The sequence below is a fragment of the Bidens hawaiensis genome, unplaced genomic scaffold (genome assembly GCF_021521415.1).
Source record: "Bidens hawaiensis isolate Kalapana, Puna unplaced genomic scaffold, B.hawaiensis_p1.1 tig00016361_1, whole genome shotgun sequence".
NCBI classification, from domain to species: domain Eukaryota; kingdom Viridiplantae; phylum Streptophyta; class Magnoliopsida; order Asterales; family Asteraceae; genus Bidens; species Bidens hawaiensis.
The window spans coordinates 507050-524909 of record NW_027492498.1 but is presented as its reverse complement, the minus strand read 5'-3'; the positions used below and the strand labels follow the sequence as shown (position 1 = coordinate 524909).

The 17860-nt window shown below is 42.8% G+C and overlaps 2 protein-coding genes across 2 annotated transcripts; one reads left to right on the top strand and one right to left on the bottom strand.

The window, feature by feature from the left end:
* Nucleotides 1-2233: 2233 nt before the first annotated feature.
* Nucleotides 2234-3692, bottom strand: LOC143551302 (uncharacterized). The gene is made up of 3 exons (XM_077041764.1): nt 3168-3692; nt 2341-2720; nt 2234-2258 (listed from the first exon to the last, which is right to left on the bottom strand). Exons 1-3 carry the CDS (start codon nt 3654-3656, stop codon nt 2234-2236), a joined length of 894 nt encoding a protein of 297 aa, XP_076897879.1. The 5' UTR covers nt 3657-3692.
* A 1456-nt stretch (nt 3693-5148) lies between these two features.
* LOC143551301 (uncharacterized) lies at nt 5149-6875 on the top strand. The gene is made up of 2 exons (XM_077041763.1): nt 5149-5777; nt 6047-6875. The coding sequence occupies exons 1-2, from the start codon at nt 5149-5151 to the stop codon at nt 6873-6875; spliced, it is 1458 nt and encodes a 485-aa protein (XP_076897878.1).
* The last annotated feature ends 10985 nt before the right edge of the window (nt 6876-17860 follow it).

Sequence of the window (17860 nt, the reverse complement as noted above, 5' to 3'; positions counted from 1 at the left end):
AGACACCGTGAGCTCGTTACGGGAAGGACCAAAGGGGGGGGGGGGGTCTTCCCGTAACCACCATCCGGCGTGAGAATAAGTACAATTCCGATGAAGATAAAGTACTTAAGTAAATCGAGAGAGTACAGTGAGAGTGAATGAATACCTCATGATGATTGAAAGGGTATTTATAGCCGAAGGGTGTAGGAAGGTGTTTGGGCCAGCTGTCCCTTTAGAAGATGCTCATGTAACCAACTGGGACACGTGTCCTTATATGATAGGTTCAGCTTATACGTTGCATGTGCATGTGTAACCGCCTCGACACGCATCCGTCTGATATTGGTGTAACATTGGCCATGTGCACGGTTATAACGGCCTTGCCAGGTGTCACTAATTAGTTGGCCGAGGGATCACGTATTGCCCAAGAAAGCATCTTGATAAATCTTCTAGAAGGTAATTAGTTATTGACAGCTGTCCCGGGGCATTACCTCGTAGTTATTTACGCGGGCGAATGTTTTGTCCTGCGGATGACTTTTGAGGGGTGCCAGGATGCTTCCATATGCCTTGTGGGGATGTTTCTCCCGCCAGTAGTTATGCAGGTGGTTCATATGTCATGCGGGTGCCTTATGAGAGACTTCTGGTTAACCCGCGGGGTTATCACTTAAGGGTATTTGGGTCTTTTTGGTACCCTACCTCTATAATAGGCGTCCCATGACCCATTATCGGTTTCACCTTCTTTGATAAAACAAAAAAATTATATATTATAGAAAACACTACGAGCATGGAGATTGAGCGATCAATTACCTAGTAATATCCAAGCAGGGCCATCTTTGAGACATGGCAGGGTAGTCGACGGCCACAGGCCCGACACGCCGCTAGGCTCGATTTTTTTTTTTGACACAATTACATAACCACTAGCTTGGTCTAATGGTAGAGGGGCATGACATCTAACCAAAAGGTTGTGGGTTCTAGTCTTATTTGAGACAATTTTAAGCTTATTTTTATACAAAAGTTTTTTACACAACTTAAATAATAATCAAATAAGCCCATTTATAACTAAATTGTTTAAACCCAACAAAATATTTCTTTTACTTAAGGCCCCAAAAAAAGTTTGCCTTTGGCCCAAAATTTTTTTCGTCTTTTCAGAGCCGGCCCTGTATCCAAGCAACTTAAAAGGACATTAAAGTCGCACCAAACTCACCATTCCAACGATAAAAACGTGTTCGCTTTAATAATATCACCTTCATATCCATTTTTCAACTTATATAGCCATATGCCCGTATAGGTATCCTTTCATTGCTCATTAATTCTCCACTACTGGTGGCACACTTATCATTCATTATTCCAGTATAGAATGATCACTAAATCGATAAAGTTATCGACAATAGTCCACTTTTCTTGAGCATATACCTACCCATAGTTGCTAAGTATTAACTCTTTCTTCATATCTCCACTATAATATAATACACATGAGGGGGAAAAAAATAATTTTACATAGTTTTGAGAGTTTAAATAATTACAAACTTTTATCATATGATATAATCCTTTAAAGCCAAATATTCCTAGCACATCTGTTCCCCAATCTTTTTTAAACATCAATAATTTTTTCAATGTCACATCAAACAAAAAATAAAAATTACACCTTAATAGCTACTGTTTTTAATTTTAATATGAGCATGTTAAGTCTTCTTTAAAAGTATAAAAACAACTATGTTGTAACTGGGTTTTTAGTTAATTGGCTAACACCTGTTTTTCCTCCAAATACAATATTATAAATGATCACAAACCTAAGTGTTGTGTTCCCGCACCACACTTACAAACACTCTTCTAGTATAGTAACATGTGTGGAAGAATATATTTTTAAAACAAATAATAATAATAATAATAATAATTATATTTAGTTAATATTAAATATATTCAAACTCATAAATGACATGTTAATTATTTAAAACTCAGTATTTGATATTTTAAACTGGTAAGAGGTTTAACTTCAACTTATAAGTTTCAACAATGTTGATTGTAAAAACCTTATAAGACCACCACAATGGGCCTTGATGAGATGGACCTAAAGATGTTAATGGTAGTGAAGGGACGAGGATGTCCAGTGATGCCCATTGCGTAGCTCTGCCTTTTCAAAGTGACCACTAGTAAAAAAAACCTTTTGCACGAAAAATGAAACATGATAACGATAATGCTAAAAATTCTTTTTAACAGACATGACAAAAATGATCAAACCACCAGGTATACTCTAAAATTATTGGTTTCCAAAAATGAAAATTCTGCAATCACACTATCATGTACAACAAGTTACTGAATTAAACCCATTCCTAAAACTAGAAAGTATTCTGTTAACAATATTACCTTAAAACATTCCAAAACTGATCAAGTGCATCTACAACGCCAGCAAAGCTACCAAACTTACCACTCACCACATCCACACCCACCCCAAGCCTCTCCGCTCCGGCCGCAGTCACCGGCCCATGCGTCGCTACCACCACCCCTGGATTCCTCTCCATCACCGCCCCCCAATCCACACCCATCGCCCTCAAACTCTTCAACAGCCCCTCCACTTCACCCGTACTCGTAAACACTACCGCATCCACCCGACAACCACCATCTCCTGTTAACAATGCCGCCGCACACTCCGCCCCCATCCACCGTGTCTCGTACGCGTCCACCCTCACCGCCACCCATCCCTTTGAATTCAAATCCCGTATGAAATTCGGCACAACCGGCGGCTCCTATAGTATAATATATTATTAATCAACTACTAGTATGGTGTAAGAGTGTAATGTACTATTATAAACTTACAATATAAAAATTACAAATGTAACATAATATAAAATATGAGAAAATTATCGTACAAATGAAATTAACGTGTTTACTGCAGCGAATCAATTAGTGTAATTATGTAATTACATCATAGTATAATTACACTATACTGTAATTCACAGTTAGTACTTTAATTTCATTTGTATTTGATCCAAACCCTATAAAATATTATCTTTTAAGTTCTAATTATAAGGATAAAGTAAACGTGCTAACATTAAGTAGTGTAATTATACATATAAGTAATGTAATAAAATCGTAGTGGAATTACACTATGTTGTATATATATGATTACATTAGCGATTAATTTGTATTTGATCCAACCTTCTACCGAAACTCGGAACTCTAATAATATGTACCTCCAACCCTACGACAACCGGCACCGGACACAATACTCGCCGACCGCCACCAAATGGAAGCCAGTCCACCAGTCCCGCGGGCGATGGAACTTTAGGAACCAAAACATGAATCCTATCTCCGTTGCTACAAATTCTATTAATTAACGATTTATCAACAACGTCAGCGTCATTTCCAAGTGCGCATATTATGAATTGTTCGCCGGATGGGGATAACGGCGGATAGTCGAGGTCCGATAAGAAATCGGAAAAGGCTGAGATGCCTGTTCGTGAAGTGAAAGCGAGGGCGGAGAATTGGTTAATGGGTGGATTTGGCGGTGAGATGTATTGGAGGATGAAGGATTTGGTGTGGGTGGTGGGTTCCACGGATACGGTGGGGCACCAGAGAGGTGTCCAGCCCTTGAGGTGGATGAGAGGTGTGAGACGGACGGCGTAGTTTTCCGGCGTGGTGAAGGCGACTACACGGTGGCTGTTGATCGGTGAAGCCTTCATTTTATTTATTTTTGTGTTTCTGCTCTAGGCTTGGATTATTACATTTATAGTTTTATATCATTTTTTTCTCGTTATACATTGTGTACAAGGCTATGCGTAGTCGAGGGGCTACAAATTGGGGCATTTTGCACCGTGTGGCGTCCAGTCAGTAAATAGTGAGAATTTGTTTTTGGGGTGTAATGGTGTAGGGGCTACAATAGTAACATAATATATATATATATATATATATATATATATCTTACACACATATATATAATAATAATAATATAAACAAACAAAACAATAGACATGCTGGGCGAGAAATAGATCCTGCCCCCCCCGCCCCTTTTCGCCTCAATATCGCCTGGGAGGCGGTGTTCCTCCAACTTATCGCCCCTTTTCGCCCAAATTATAGCCCCACTACACATTGCCTAACAAATAAGTGAATAACATATATTTTATGGAGAATTTGATTTTAGGAATCAACAATTTTTTGAAACAAATTAAAAGGGTAGGCTCAAAAATGATAATCTATGCATTTGATTTGTTTTTAAATCAGTGAATTATCCATTTGAAGAAAGCGTAAACCTAGCAATTGAATTTTATATATGGAATAAAAAAGTTAAGGGTTACCTAAATTTATTGTACAAATACATTGGATCAGAATGTTAATTGATCAAAACATAGTTGAAAGAAGCTTTGGCTGATCATCACGTACTAACAGTTAGTCGGAAGAACCCCTGTCACCAAACGGGAAAATTATTAAAATAAACAAGTTTGACCAAACAATTTTCAAAATAACCCACATCCATCCAATTATTGAGTTTTTGTTCAATAAATAAGTGACACGTCAGCGAAGCCGGCTAACACGGAAGCACCTCGCGGTTTCGCTTCAAGTGTTTTTGCACGTATCACGACTCCAAGTGGTCGTACTTTGGAACGAGTCACAGCTCCAGGATCACGAAATGTTGACATAACACCTGGGGGTTTTATCCCAGAGAATCTTCCAGCACCAACCGGCCCTACTCTTACAGATATGGGATGTGTTACGGTGCCGGAAGGTTTTAATTTGGGTGATCTTGGACGAATTATGGGGGAAAATCGTCGAACTAGGTAAGTATTGGACCTGGAAGACGATTCAGGTGATTCTGACATGGCGAGGTCTCACCAACATAACCCCAGATCTGGAGGAACACTGTCACCAGAAGAATGGCTCCATGCACAACAACAAAGTTTGGCAGCTGAATATGAGCGCAGAAAACGTAACGAACGATTTCATGCTCGCACTCTGACTTATGAGGAGTCTCCTCGGAGATCTCTTTCACCTCCACCAAGAGTGAGAGGAAGCCAGATCCGTTACAGTCAATAGACGAAACAAGAGTTGGGTGAACTACCCAGGTTGCGCCCTCGTCCTCGCATCGACATGCGGATGCCATCCTACTTAGATGAGTTTGATAGTTACGATTCAACTTATCAACCAGGAGACTACAGTCTTTACACTGGTGATAGCTGAATGAGTTCGCGTGCAAGAAGCAGTCGTCCACAGGACGCAATCCGCCACACAGAATACCATAGTGATGTGGAGAAAGACTTCACTAAACCATACCGTCCGGCAGCTTTTGCCGAAAAATCAAAATTTATAGCAAGTATTGCTACAGCACCCTTCCCTGTTAATGCTAAGATACCTACGTCGGTGGGTAAATACAATGGGATGACCGATCCAAGCGACCATCTCCAAAATTTTGTGGCGATAGGTGGTGTGAGCGGGTGGACGCTCCCTTATTGGTGTCACATGTTCGCATTGACACTAACAGGGGTAGCAAGGGAATGGTTTGAGAAATTACCCGATGGCCAAATTTCTAGTTGGGATGACCTGGTGAAAAAAATTTCTCAACAGTTTAGCCAACAAAAGAAACATACACGTGACCAGTCAGAAATCTTAGATGTTGTCCGTCGTGATAACGAATCTATAGAAGATTTTATTGCCAGGTTCAATGACGAAAGTCTGAACATTGGTGGGATCAGTAAAGGCATGCTCCGCGGTGCCTTTCGCAAGAACGTCAAATGTGACGAGTTGATCCGCACACTTACTGGTAGAGATGGAATGCCAAAGGAATGGGATGACATCATGTCCGCGGCAAAGTTGTTTGCCAACACTGAAAAAACATTGAGGAATAGCAATCCGAAACAAAAATTCAAAGTCGAATTTCAAACTCCACGACCCAATAAGCAGGCAAAGGGATCCATCTGGTCCAGACTTCAGCCAAGGGTGGAAGTCTCAAAACCATTTGATGCAAGATCTCTCACTGGCAACAAGAACAAAGCGGGACCCTCGAACCGAGGTCCCAACAGTTGGACCCTCTCTCAAAGACTCCAGCAGAAATTCTCACTACAGAGAATGTGAATTTCAGGAAACCTCAGCCACTCTCAAGAAGGGCATTCCTTGATGTCAAGAAACATTGTTCGTTCCATGACGACATTGGTCATAACACGAACGAATGCAAAGCGTTAAAAAACGAAATCGAGGCGGCTGTGAAATATGGAAAACTTGGACATTTAGTGAAAGATGGGAAACCTGGAACTGGTAAAGCTCCCGCACGAGACAACCAGGGCCCAAGCAAAAAGCAAGTCAAGGACTTGAATGTTCATATGATTCATGGCGGATACAAGATAGGGAAAAAGAGACGAGAGTCCGATGATAAGGAATGGAAAAATGAACCAGTAATTTTCCCGCGAATAAAAGGCGGTCCCAACAACAAAAACCCCTTGATTATCACTGCCCTCTTCGGTCATTATCGCTCCCAATATGTCTTCTTCGATACGGGCAGCACATATGACATCATGTACGAGCAATGCTTTGAACAACTCGACGACGAGGATAAGGAAAGACTAAAACCTATTCATGCCCCTGTATCAGGATTTGGGGGGGGGGGGGAAATAATGCACCCACCAGGGGTAATTTATTTCCCAGTCACTTTGAGCGACAGAGTGTATTCAAGGACTGAGGAGGTGGAATTTTTAGTCTTACCAGCAACATCGAAACATGACATTATCTTAGGACGAGAAGCAATTGGTGACTTCAATGTTCATCCGTCCACAGCTCACGGTGTGGTAGGGGTTCCAACCTGCACTGGCGTAGCAATAATTCATGTCAATCGACACTGCTTTGCAATAGAAAGCTCAAAACCCACTAAGATTCCAAGACAAGCTCGAGAATCGAACCAGAAAAATGGGTTTTGAACAAGAAGTTTCCTGACCAGACTATAACAATTGGGCCTGCTATATCTGAGATAGTAAGGACTTTTTTGAAACAATTATTATCAAAGAATATTGATGTTTTCGCATGGCAACCTGCGGACATGACCGGTGTCCCGCGGAACATTGCTGTGACATCTGCCCTGATCCGACCCGACCCAGGTACCCGTTTCTCTGACCCGATCTCTTTCTTTTATGATTTAATATTTATTTATACTTATTTTACTTTTAATAATAATAATATATTTTCCTTCCCGCCTCTTTCTCTCTCTTTCTTTCCGCCGTCCCGTCCCTCTTCCTTCTCTCTTTCCGCCTTCTTTTCCCTCTTGTCGCCGTCCCGCCCTTGCGCCTTGTTTCCCTCTTTTTCTTCTAACTCTTTGCTTGTCCTTTGTTCCTTCCCGCCTAAGGTTGTCTGCGCAGCTCCACGCGCCAGACCCCTTACAAAGAATCCTGCGTGAAGACCACCTGTTACAGCGATACGCGAGACGAACTCTTCTCGCAGCACGCTAAGAATTGTAATTCTTCTCGCAGCGCGCTAAGAACGGTAGTTCTTCCCGCGACGCGCTAAGGATTTGTAGTTCTTCTCGCAGCGCGCTAAGAATCGTAGTTCATCCCTCGACGCACGAAGAATTATAGTTCTTCCCGCGGCGCGCTAGGAATTTTAGTTCCTCCCGCGGCGCGCTAAGAAATGTGATTCTTCCCGCGGCACGCTTAGAAATGTAGTTCTTTCCGCGACGCGTTAAGGTTGGTTCTGTCTGCCTTCGCGCTCGCACACTCTTGACCTTCTGTGTCTGCCTTAGCGCTCGAGCTTTCTCGCGCTAAACCCTTTGAGTTTTCTTCTGTTTAATCTAGCCGTTTGCTTTTGTGTTGTCTTATCTTTTGTGCTGTTGACCTAATCTGCTTTATGTCTGAAAAGTTACTTTCGGCGCAGCATGCGCACCAACCCCATTGGTTGGCAGAAAAAGTGACTGACATAATCTTTTGAGATCTGCTTTTGCCATGCTTGACCAGTACCTTTTTCTGATCCGCCCATGCTTTTTACTGTTCCCTGTCAGCTTTTCCTTGTTTCCTGCAGCTGCCATATCTTTTGATATCTTTTGCTTTTGGAATCTTTTGCTTTTTGAGATCTTTTTCCCCTTTTCTAGGGATTGTGTTCCCTAGGGTTTCTCTATAAATAATAATAATATTTTCATAACACTACACACACAAAACACTTAATCTCTCCTGTCCTCCTTGCTCTCTCTGCCGCCTCCCTCTCTGCCTCCGTCTTCTTCCCTGTTCTGTCCTGCTTTTCCGGTAATATATATTATATATAATAACTTACTTATTAATTATGCTAACTTATAATCAAGACTTAAAACCAATCATTAAAACAATAAATCTTATTTATAGGTTAACTTGTGCTTGTTTAAAGTTGGTTCTTGCTTTATCTTACACCGCATCGTTTATCATGTGAGTAATCTCGTACCTAATCCCTTTTTATTTTTAATGTTTTGGGATGTTCATGTGTTCATACAAACTTGGAGTCTTAAACTGTTTATGAACTTTAGTCGCGCAGTATCCCATGTGTGGAGGACGTAGACTTGGCTGTTTATTTGTATGTGTGGATCATTAACCGTCTTGTCGGTCTATTCCGCAGTTCTCATGGTACCATTAGATGAACACGGGAGAACTATCGTTTATGATTTTCTCTTTTGTTTACACTTGCACAGTCTTTCTTGTTTGTGAGCTCAATTGTGAGCACTGGCAGTCTATGAATCTTAGAGTTGGTCCCGATCAGATTACACCCTTGTTGAAAACCAGACATACACATGTTGCGCGCAGATTTATTGTTATCTATGTATTGTATTAAACTTGATTTCTCACCAACACGCAAGTGTTTGACGTTTTATTTTAACACATGTTCAGGTTTGCTGTAGCTACATTTGGAGCTTGTGGACACGTAGGACGTTTTTACTTTTGGACCTAGATTAAAATGTATCAAGACAAGTTATTGTTGTTCGAATATTTTGCCTTATAATATATTGAATTATGTTGATTTATGTTATCTGTGTTTACCTTGCGCGTGCGCGAATGAACGTATTTATTAAATATTGACACCCAAATAGTGTCACGAGTAATGAAACAATATGTGGCGCCCCGATGTATAATCCGCCTTTGGTCGGGGTGTTACAGATTGGTATCAGAGCTCGTTGACTTTAGGATAGGTGGTTAGACGTAACGGCCTAGAATACCTAAGAGTCCCTTCTCGCGCATGAGAGAAATCTCATGTTTGCGCGCTTATTGTTAATTACTCGTTATTTATGAATATGCTCGCGCTTGCGCAGTATATGATTTTATGTTTTATTCCGCGATATTTCGATTTTTGTTGAATTTCGATTTTTATTGATTTTTCTTACATATTCGTTTGTTGGATTTGAAAATCCGAAAAGTCATGGTGATACATGAATAGTTGATTTTCAATTTCCATTTACGATTATGTTCTGAGGTTGGAGACTTGAAAAGCCATGGTGATGCATGAATTGTCAACCTCCAATACTCATTTTCTTGTATATTTTATATTGAAGATTGAAAAGTCATGGTGATACATGAATCGTCAATCTCCAATACTCGTTTGCTCGTATATTTTAAATTGGGAATTCGGAAGGTCATGGTGATACATGAATTGTCGATTCTTGATTCGAATTTGTTACCTTTATTAAGTCTGCATCTAGGGTCATTTATTTTACTTTAACTTTTGACAGTAACTGACTCCGCGAAACCAAGCTTTTCGAGGTTATACTTTGCGCTAAAACCAAGATATTAACTAAAATTAAAACTTTTATAGAATGCCTCCGCTATCAGCTCGCCATCTCAAGAAGAAAGAAGCCGCGCGCAGACGTTCGCAGCAACGTTCCCAGGAAATGGCCGCCGCAATAGCCCAAGCTTTAAACCAAAACAATACCAACACCTCTGGTTACAACATTAAGTCCTTTAACGCGGGTAACCCTCCAAAGTTCACAGGTCTTGAAGGAGCCACCGTGATGCTCCAGTGGCTTGAGAAAATAGAAAACACTTTCCTCCACACCCAATGCCCCTCAGACAGACGAACCCTATATGCTTCCAGTGTCCTGGAATCTAGAGCGCTTACATGGTGGAATGGAGTAGCTCATGCGCGTGGCGCAGAAGCTGCTTCCAGCATGCTATGGGAGGAATTCAAGGAAATTCTGACGCGAGAATTCTGCCCTCCCAACGAAGTTAAGCGCCTGGAGGAAGAATTTTGGAATCTTAAGCAATACAGTGGTGAAGCGCGCGAGTACGCGACGCGCTTCCATGAACTAAGCCTGCTTGTCCCTCACCTAGTTACCCCTTCCCGCCGAGCCATAGAGAAATTCCTTGGGGGTCTCCCCATGGAAATTCAAGATTCTGTATGGGCCAGAAACCCAGTAACCCTCTCTGACGCCATCGAGTTGGCCGCTGTGCTCAGCGACAACCATGTCAGAGCAGGAACCCTGTTCCTGCGGGGATCTGAGAAGACCAAACCTACCAAATCTGCCCCTGAACCCGCAGAAACCAAACCAGAATCCTCAAACCATAACCAGAAACGTAGGCGCAGACAAGCTTATGCGCTTACCAACCCGCCCATTGTCCAGCAACCCATCTACCAACCTCCAGTTTACGCCCCTACCCCACTGTCAGCCTACCCAACTCCCGCTATAGTCCACAACTATGCCTTAACCAATCCAGCACTCCCTGCCCCGCCAACTAAGAAACCTTACACAGGAAACCACCCCTTTTGCCCAACCTGTAGACTCCACCACCCACCTCAAGTCCCATGTCGACTTTGTAACCGATGTGGCCGCGCTGGTCACCTTACAGAAAACTGTAGAGTCCTTCCCGCCAATCCAATTGCGCCAACACCACCAGTCTACCCGCAAAACCCTCAACCAACCTACCAAAACCCACGACCCAGATCGTGCTTTAACTGCGGTGATCCCAGTCATTTCCGGAACGCGTGCCCGAGACTACAAGTTCAGATTACACAAGCGAATCCGGTGAACCAGGTTTCGAACCAAGTGACACGCGGACGAGCTTTTAACATAACCGCGCACCAAGCGCAAGCGAATAATGACGTAGTTAATGGTACATTTTTGCTTAACGGATTTTATGCTTCTATACTTTTTGATACTGGCGCCGATCGAAGTTTTATCTCTCGCGCCTTCGAGCAGAAGCTTGCGCGACCGCGCGATAACTTAAAAGAGAATTTTTCAGTTGAATTGGCTAACGGCGAAACTGTTTTAATTAACTCAGTGATTAAAGATTGCACGCTTAACCTTAACGAAAACGATTTTCTGATCGACCTCATCCCCATGCCTCTTGGAAGCTTTGATGTTATCATTGGTATGGACTGGCTTACGCATAATCGCGCCGAAGTTATTTGCGCCAAGAAGATGATTCGCATACCTCGAGAAAATGGTGATCTTCATATCTACGGCGAGAAACCCTCCCGCGGTCTTAAACTTATGTCTTGCGCCGAAGCCCAAAGACTCATGCGGAAGAAGTGTATTGCATATCTAGCCCATGTGGTCAAACCTGCTGAAGAAAAGAAGAAGCTTCGCGATATCCCTGTTGTGCGTGATTTCCCTGAAGTTTTTCCTGATGATCTTCCTGGTATCCCTCCCGCTCGTGAAGTCGAGTTCCGTATTGATCTTGTCCCTGGTGCTTCCCCCGTAGCTAAATCTCCTTACCGTCTTGCGCCCGCTGAGATGCAAGAATTGGCAAGCCAACTTCAAGAGTTGACTGCTAAAGGATTCATTCGCCCTAGCTCTTCGCCCTGGGGTGCTCCGGTGTTGTTCGTTAAAAAGAAAGATGGATCGTTTCGCATGTGTATTGATTACCGCGAGTTGAACAAACTCACCATTAAGAACCGGTATCCCTTACCGCGTATTGACGACCTCTTTGATCAACTCCAAGGTGCCTCTTGTTTCTCCAAGATCGATCTCCGCTCTGGCTATCACCAGTTGCGCATCCGCGATGAAGATGTTCCGAAGACTGCTTTTCGAACTCGTTATGGCCATTTTGAATTCTTGGTCATGTCCTTCGGTTTAACCAACGCACCCGCCGTTTTCATGGATCTAATGAATCGGGTGTGTAGGCCTTTCTTGGATAAATTCGTGATTGTGTTTATCGATGATGTTCTGGTGTATTCTAAGACCAAGGCCGAGCATGAGCAACATCTCCGATTGGTGTTGCAAAAGCTTAGAACTGAGCAACTCTATGCTAAGCTTTCCAAGTGTGAATTTTGGTCTGATGAAGTACAGTTTCTTGGCCATGTTGTCAACAAGATGGGTATCCATGTCGACCCATCCAAAATTGAAGCAATCAAGAACTGGATTACGCCATCTACTCCTACCGAGATCCGTTCCTTTTTGGGCTTAGCTGGTTATTACCGGCGCTTCATTTCGAACTTCTCGAAGATCGCTTTGCCTTTAACAGCTCTAACGCACAAAGGTAAACCGTATATTTGGGGCTCGAAGCAAGAAGAAGCCTTTCTAACGCTCAAGCGTCTGTTGTGTGAAGCTCCTGTTCTTGCGCTACCTGAGGGTAATGAAGATTTTGTCGTGTATTGCGATGCATCAAACCAAGGTCTCGGTTGTGTTCTTATGCAACGAGGCAAGGTTATCGCTTACGCATCAAGGCAACTTAAGGTTCATGAAAAGAATTATACAACTCACGATCTCGAACTTGGTGCAGTTGTTTTTGCCTTGAAGATCTGGAGACACTACCTTTATGGTACAAAGTGTATCCTCTACACTGACCATAAAAGCCTTCAGCATATCTTTGATCAAAAGGAACTTAACATGAGACAACGCCGATGGAATGAACTCATCAGCGATTACGATTGTAAGATCCGGTATCATCCTGGTAAGGCTAATGTGGTAGCCGATGCGCTCAGCCGAAAACCCTGCCAGCTTAACTGTATCTTGCCGCGCACCCAGCTTCACTTCGCGCCGATTCAAAGCAACCTTGAATCGCGTATTCGTGACGCGCAGCGCGCATCCATCAGTAATGGTAACCTTCGCGCCGAGTTAGCGTGTGGCGCGGAAGCGCATTTTGTGCCCAATCTGAGTGGAATTCTTTGTTATCTTAATCGCATCTGGATTCCCTTTGATGAGAATCTTCGCGCTGATATCCTGAGTGAAGCGCACAAATCTCGATATTCTATTCATCCCGGCGCTGATAAGATGTACAAGGATTTGCGCATTACTTATTGGTGGCCCGGTATGAAAAAGGATATTGCAATGTTCGTAGCTAAATGCCTGACTTGTTCTAAAGTAAAAGCTGAACACCAACGCCCATCTGGTTTGCTCGAACAACCAGAAATTCCTACGTGGAAATGGGAAGGTATAGCGATGGACTTTATTACCAAGTTACCTTTGACAGCAAGCAAACATGATAGCATTTGGGTAATAGTGGATCGTTTGACTAAGTCTGCTCACTTTCTGCCCATTCGTGAAAATTACCGTGTTGAGCAACTCGCGCAGCTTTATGTCAAGGAAATTGTCTGCCGCCATGGTACTCCTTTGAGCATCATATCCGATCGCGATGGCCGTTTTATATCTCGCTTTTGGAAATCTCTCCAATCTGCGTTAGGAACTCGCTTGGACATGAGTACGGCATATCATCCTCAGACTGACGGTCAGTCTGAGCGAACTATTCAAACTCTTGAGGATATGCTCCGATCTTGTGTTCTTGATTTTGGAGGTAATTGGGATTCACACCTGCCTTTGATTGAGTTCTCTTATAATAACAGCTATCATTCCAGTATCGGTATGGCCCCATTTGAAGCACTTTACGGTCGTAAGTGCCGCTCCCCGATTTGTTGGAGCGAAGTGGGTGAAACTCAAATCACAGGACCCGAACTTGTTCAAGAGACCACCGATAAAATCGCCAAGATCCGTGATCATCTGCTGACTGCCAGAAGCCGACAGAAGAGTTACGCAGATCGTAGGCGGAAGCCTCTCGAATTTCAAGTTGGTGATCTTGTTCTCCTCAAAGTGTCGCCCTGGAAGGGTGTTGTCCGCTTTGGGAAGAAAGGTAAGCTTGGTCCTCGATATGTTGGACCATTTAAGATTCTCGCGCGTGTAGGAAAAGTTGCCTACAGACTTGACCTGCCGCCCGCGCTCAGTAATGTGCATCCAACGTTCCATGTATCCAATCTCAAGAAGTGTTTAGCTGACGAGAACCTTCACATTCCACTTGATGAATTTCAAGTTGATGAAACTATGCATTTCGTTGAGAAGCCTGTTGAGATTATGGATCGCGAGGTAAAGCAAACCAAGCGCAGTCGTATCCCCATCGTGAAAGTTCGCTGGGAGTCCAAGCGCGGAGCCGAGTTTACATGGGAAAGGGAAGATCAAATGAAGATCAAGTACCCGCACCTGTTCTCTGCGCAACCTACTTCAAGATAAATTTCGGGACGAAATTTCTTAAAGTAGGGGAGACTGTGACATCTGCCCTGATCCGACCCGACCCAGGTACCCGTTTCTCTGACCCGATCTCTTTCTTTTATGATTTAATATTTATTTATACTTATTTTACTTTTAATAATAATAATATATTTTCCTTCCCGCCTCTTTCTCTCTCTTTCTTTCCGCCGTCCCGTCCCTCTTCCTTCTCTCTTTCCGCCTTCTTTTCCCTCTTGTCGCCGTCCCGCCCTTGCGCCTTGTTTCCCTCTTTTTCTTCTAACTCTTTGCTTGTCCTTTGTTCCTTCCCGCCTAAGGTTGTCTGCGCAGCTCCACGCGCCAGACCCCTTACAAGGAATCCTGCGTGAAGACCACCTGTTACAGCGATACGCGAGACGAACTCTTCTCGCAGCACGCTAAGAATTGTAATTCTTCTCGCAGCGCGCTAAGAACGGTAGTTCTTCCCGCGACGCGCTAAGGATTTGTAGTTCTTCTCGCAGCGCGCTAAGAATCGTAGTTCATCCCTCGACGCACGAAGAATTATAGTTCTTCCCGCGGCGCGCTAGGAATTTTAGTTCCTCCCGCGGCGCGCTAAGAAATGTGATTCTTCCCGCGGCACGCTTAGAAATGTAGTTCTTTCCGCGACGCGTTAAGGTTGGTTCTGTCTGCCTTCGCGCTCGCACACTCTTGACCTTCTGTGTCTGCCTTCGCGCTCGAGCTTTCTCGCGCTAAACCCTTTGAGTTTTCTTCTGTTTAATCTAGCCGTTTGCTTTTGTGTTGTCTTATCTTTTGTGCTGTTGACCTAATCTGCTTTATGTCTGAAAAGTTACTTTCGGCGCAGCATGCGCACCAACCCCATTGGTTGGCAGAAAAAGTGACTGACATAATCTTTTGAGATCTGCTTTTGCCATGCTTGACCAGTACCTTTTTCTGATCCGCCCATGCTTTTTACTGTTCCCTGTCAGCTTTTCCTTGTTTCCTGCAGCTGTCATATCTTTTGATATCTTTTGCTTTTGGAATCTTTTGCTTTTTGAGATCTTTTTCCCCTTTTCTAGGGATTGTGTTCCCTAGGGTTTCTCTATAAATAATAATAATATTTTCATAACACTACACACACAAAACACTTAATCTCTCCTGTCCTCTTTGCTCTCTCTGCCGCCTCCCTCTCTGCCTCCGTCTTCCTCCCTGTTCTGTCCTGCTTTTCCGGTAATATATATTATATATAATAACTTACTTATTAATTATGCTAACTTATAATCAAGACTTAAAACCAATCATTAAAACAATAAATCTTATTTATAGGTTAACTTGTGCTTGTTTAAAGTTGGTTCTTGCTTTATCTTACACCGCATCGTTTATCATGTGAGTAATCTCGTACCTAATCCCTTTTTATTTTTAATGTTTTGGGATGTTCATGTGTTCATACAAACTTGGAGTCTTAAACTGTTTATGAACTTTAGTCGCGCAGTATCCCATGTGTTGAGGACGTAGACTTGGCTGTTTATTTGTATGTGTGGATCATTAACCGTCTTGTCGGTCTATTCCGCAGTTCTCATGGTACCATTAGATGAACACGGGAGAACTATCGTTTATGATTTTCTCTTTTGTTTACACTTGCACAGTCTTTCTTGTTTGTGAGCTCAATTGTGAGCACTGGCAGTCTATGAATCTTAGAGTTGGTCCCGATCAGATTACACCATTGTTGAAAACCAGACATACACATGTTGCGCGCAGATTTATTGTTATCTATGTATTGTATTAAACTTGATTTCTCACCAACACGCAAGTGTTTGACGTTTTATTTTAACACATGTTCAGGTTTGCTGTAGCTACATTTGGAGCTTGTGGACACGTAGGACGTTTTTACTTTTGGACCTAGATTAAAATGTATCAAGACAAGTTATTGTTTTTCGAATATTTTGCCTTATAATATATTGAATTATGTTGATTTATGTTATCTGTGTTTACCTTGCGCGTGCGCGAATGAACGTATTTATTAAATATTGACACCCAAATAGTGTCACGAGTAATGAAACAATATGTGGCGCCCCGATGTATAATCCGCCTTTGGTCGGGGTGTTACAGATTGGTATCAGAGCTCGTTGACTTTAGGATAGGTGGTTAGACGTAACGGCCTAGAATACCTAAGAGTCCCTTCTCGCGCATGAGAGAAATCTCATGTTTGCGCGCTTATTGTTAATTACTCGTTATTTATGAATATGCTCGCGCTTGCGCAGTATATGATTTTATGTTTTATTCCGCGATATTTCGATTTTTGTTGAATTTCGATTTTTATTGATTTTTCTTACATATTCGTTTGTTGGATTTGAAAATCCGAAAAGTCATGGTGATACATGAATAGTTGATTTCCAAACACCAATTTATTACGTCAGTAGAACACTGTCAGACCCGGAGACAAGATATTCCATGCTAGAAAAGCTTGTCTTAGCACTGGTATATGCTGCTAGACGCCTCCGCAGGTACTTTCAGGGGCATCCCATTAAAGTCTTAACCGGATATAAGCTCAAGAACGTTCTTAGCAGACCGGAGTTGTCTGGGCGATTGGCAAAGTGGGCCATTGAACTTGGAGAACACGCGATAGAGTATAAACCTAGACCAGCAATTAAGGAGCAAGTATTGGCGGACTTCGTTACTGAAGTCCCGCAACACAAAGAAAAAGAATGTTTAATTGAGCAACAACCCCAAGCACCTCCTGAACATGGACAAATTTGGTCATTGTCTACGGACGGGGCTTCAAGCAGTGATGGGTCTGGCGCGGGCCTTAGGTTGGTCAACCCAGAAGGCTATGAATTTATACACGCCATAAAATTGGACTTCAAAAGTACTAAAAACGAGGCAGAATATGAGGCTTTCCTATCTGGTTTGCGGATAGCCAAAAAACTGGTGGTGAAACACTTAGAAGCCCGCGTAGATTCCATGTTAATTGTGGGGCAGATCAATGGCACATATGAAGCAAAGAATGACATAATGGCTTCTTATGTATCACATGCGAATGACCTAATGCTTCAGTTCTCCTCATGCAAAGTGATTCACATAAAAAGAAGTGAGAACAAATCGGCGGACGCTCTTAGCAAACTGGCTTCGACAAACTTCGATCATTTTGCCAAAGACATCCGCATTGAAATATTTGACCGCCTATCTGTTCCGCAACATTAAGTTTTGGTAGTCCAAACTAGAGTGGATTCTTGGATGACACCCATCGTAGCATATTTGTCATTAGGAGCCCTCCTAGAAGAAAAAGCTGCGGACCTGAAGATAAAACACAAAGCCTTGAACTATCAGATACATGACGGTGTGTTATAGCGATGATCCTTCCTCGGACCACTACTCATATGAGTGGATGCCGAGGACCGAACTATTTAATCAGAGAAGTTCATGAAGGCATCTGTGGTCTTCACGCTGGCCCGCGTATGGTCGTAGCAAAATTGATGAATGCCGGATACTATTGGCCAGGAATGCATCTGGACGCTGTGCACGAAATCAAGAAGTGTGATTCATGCCAAC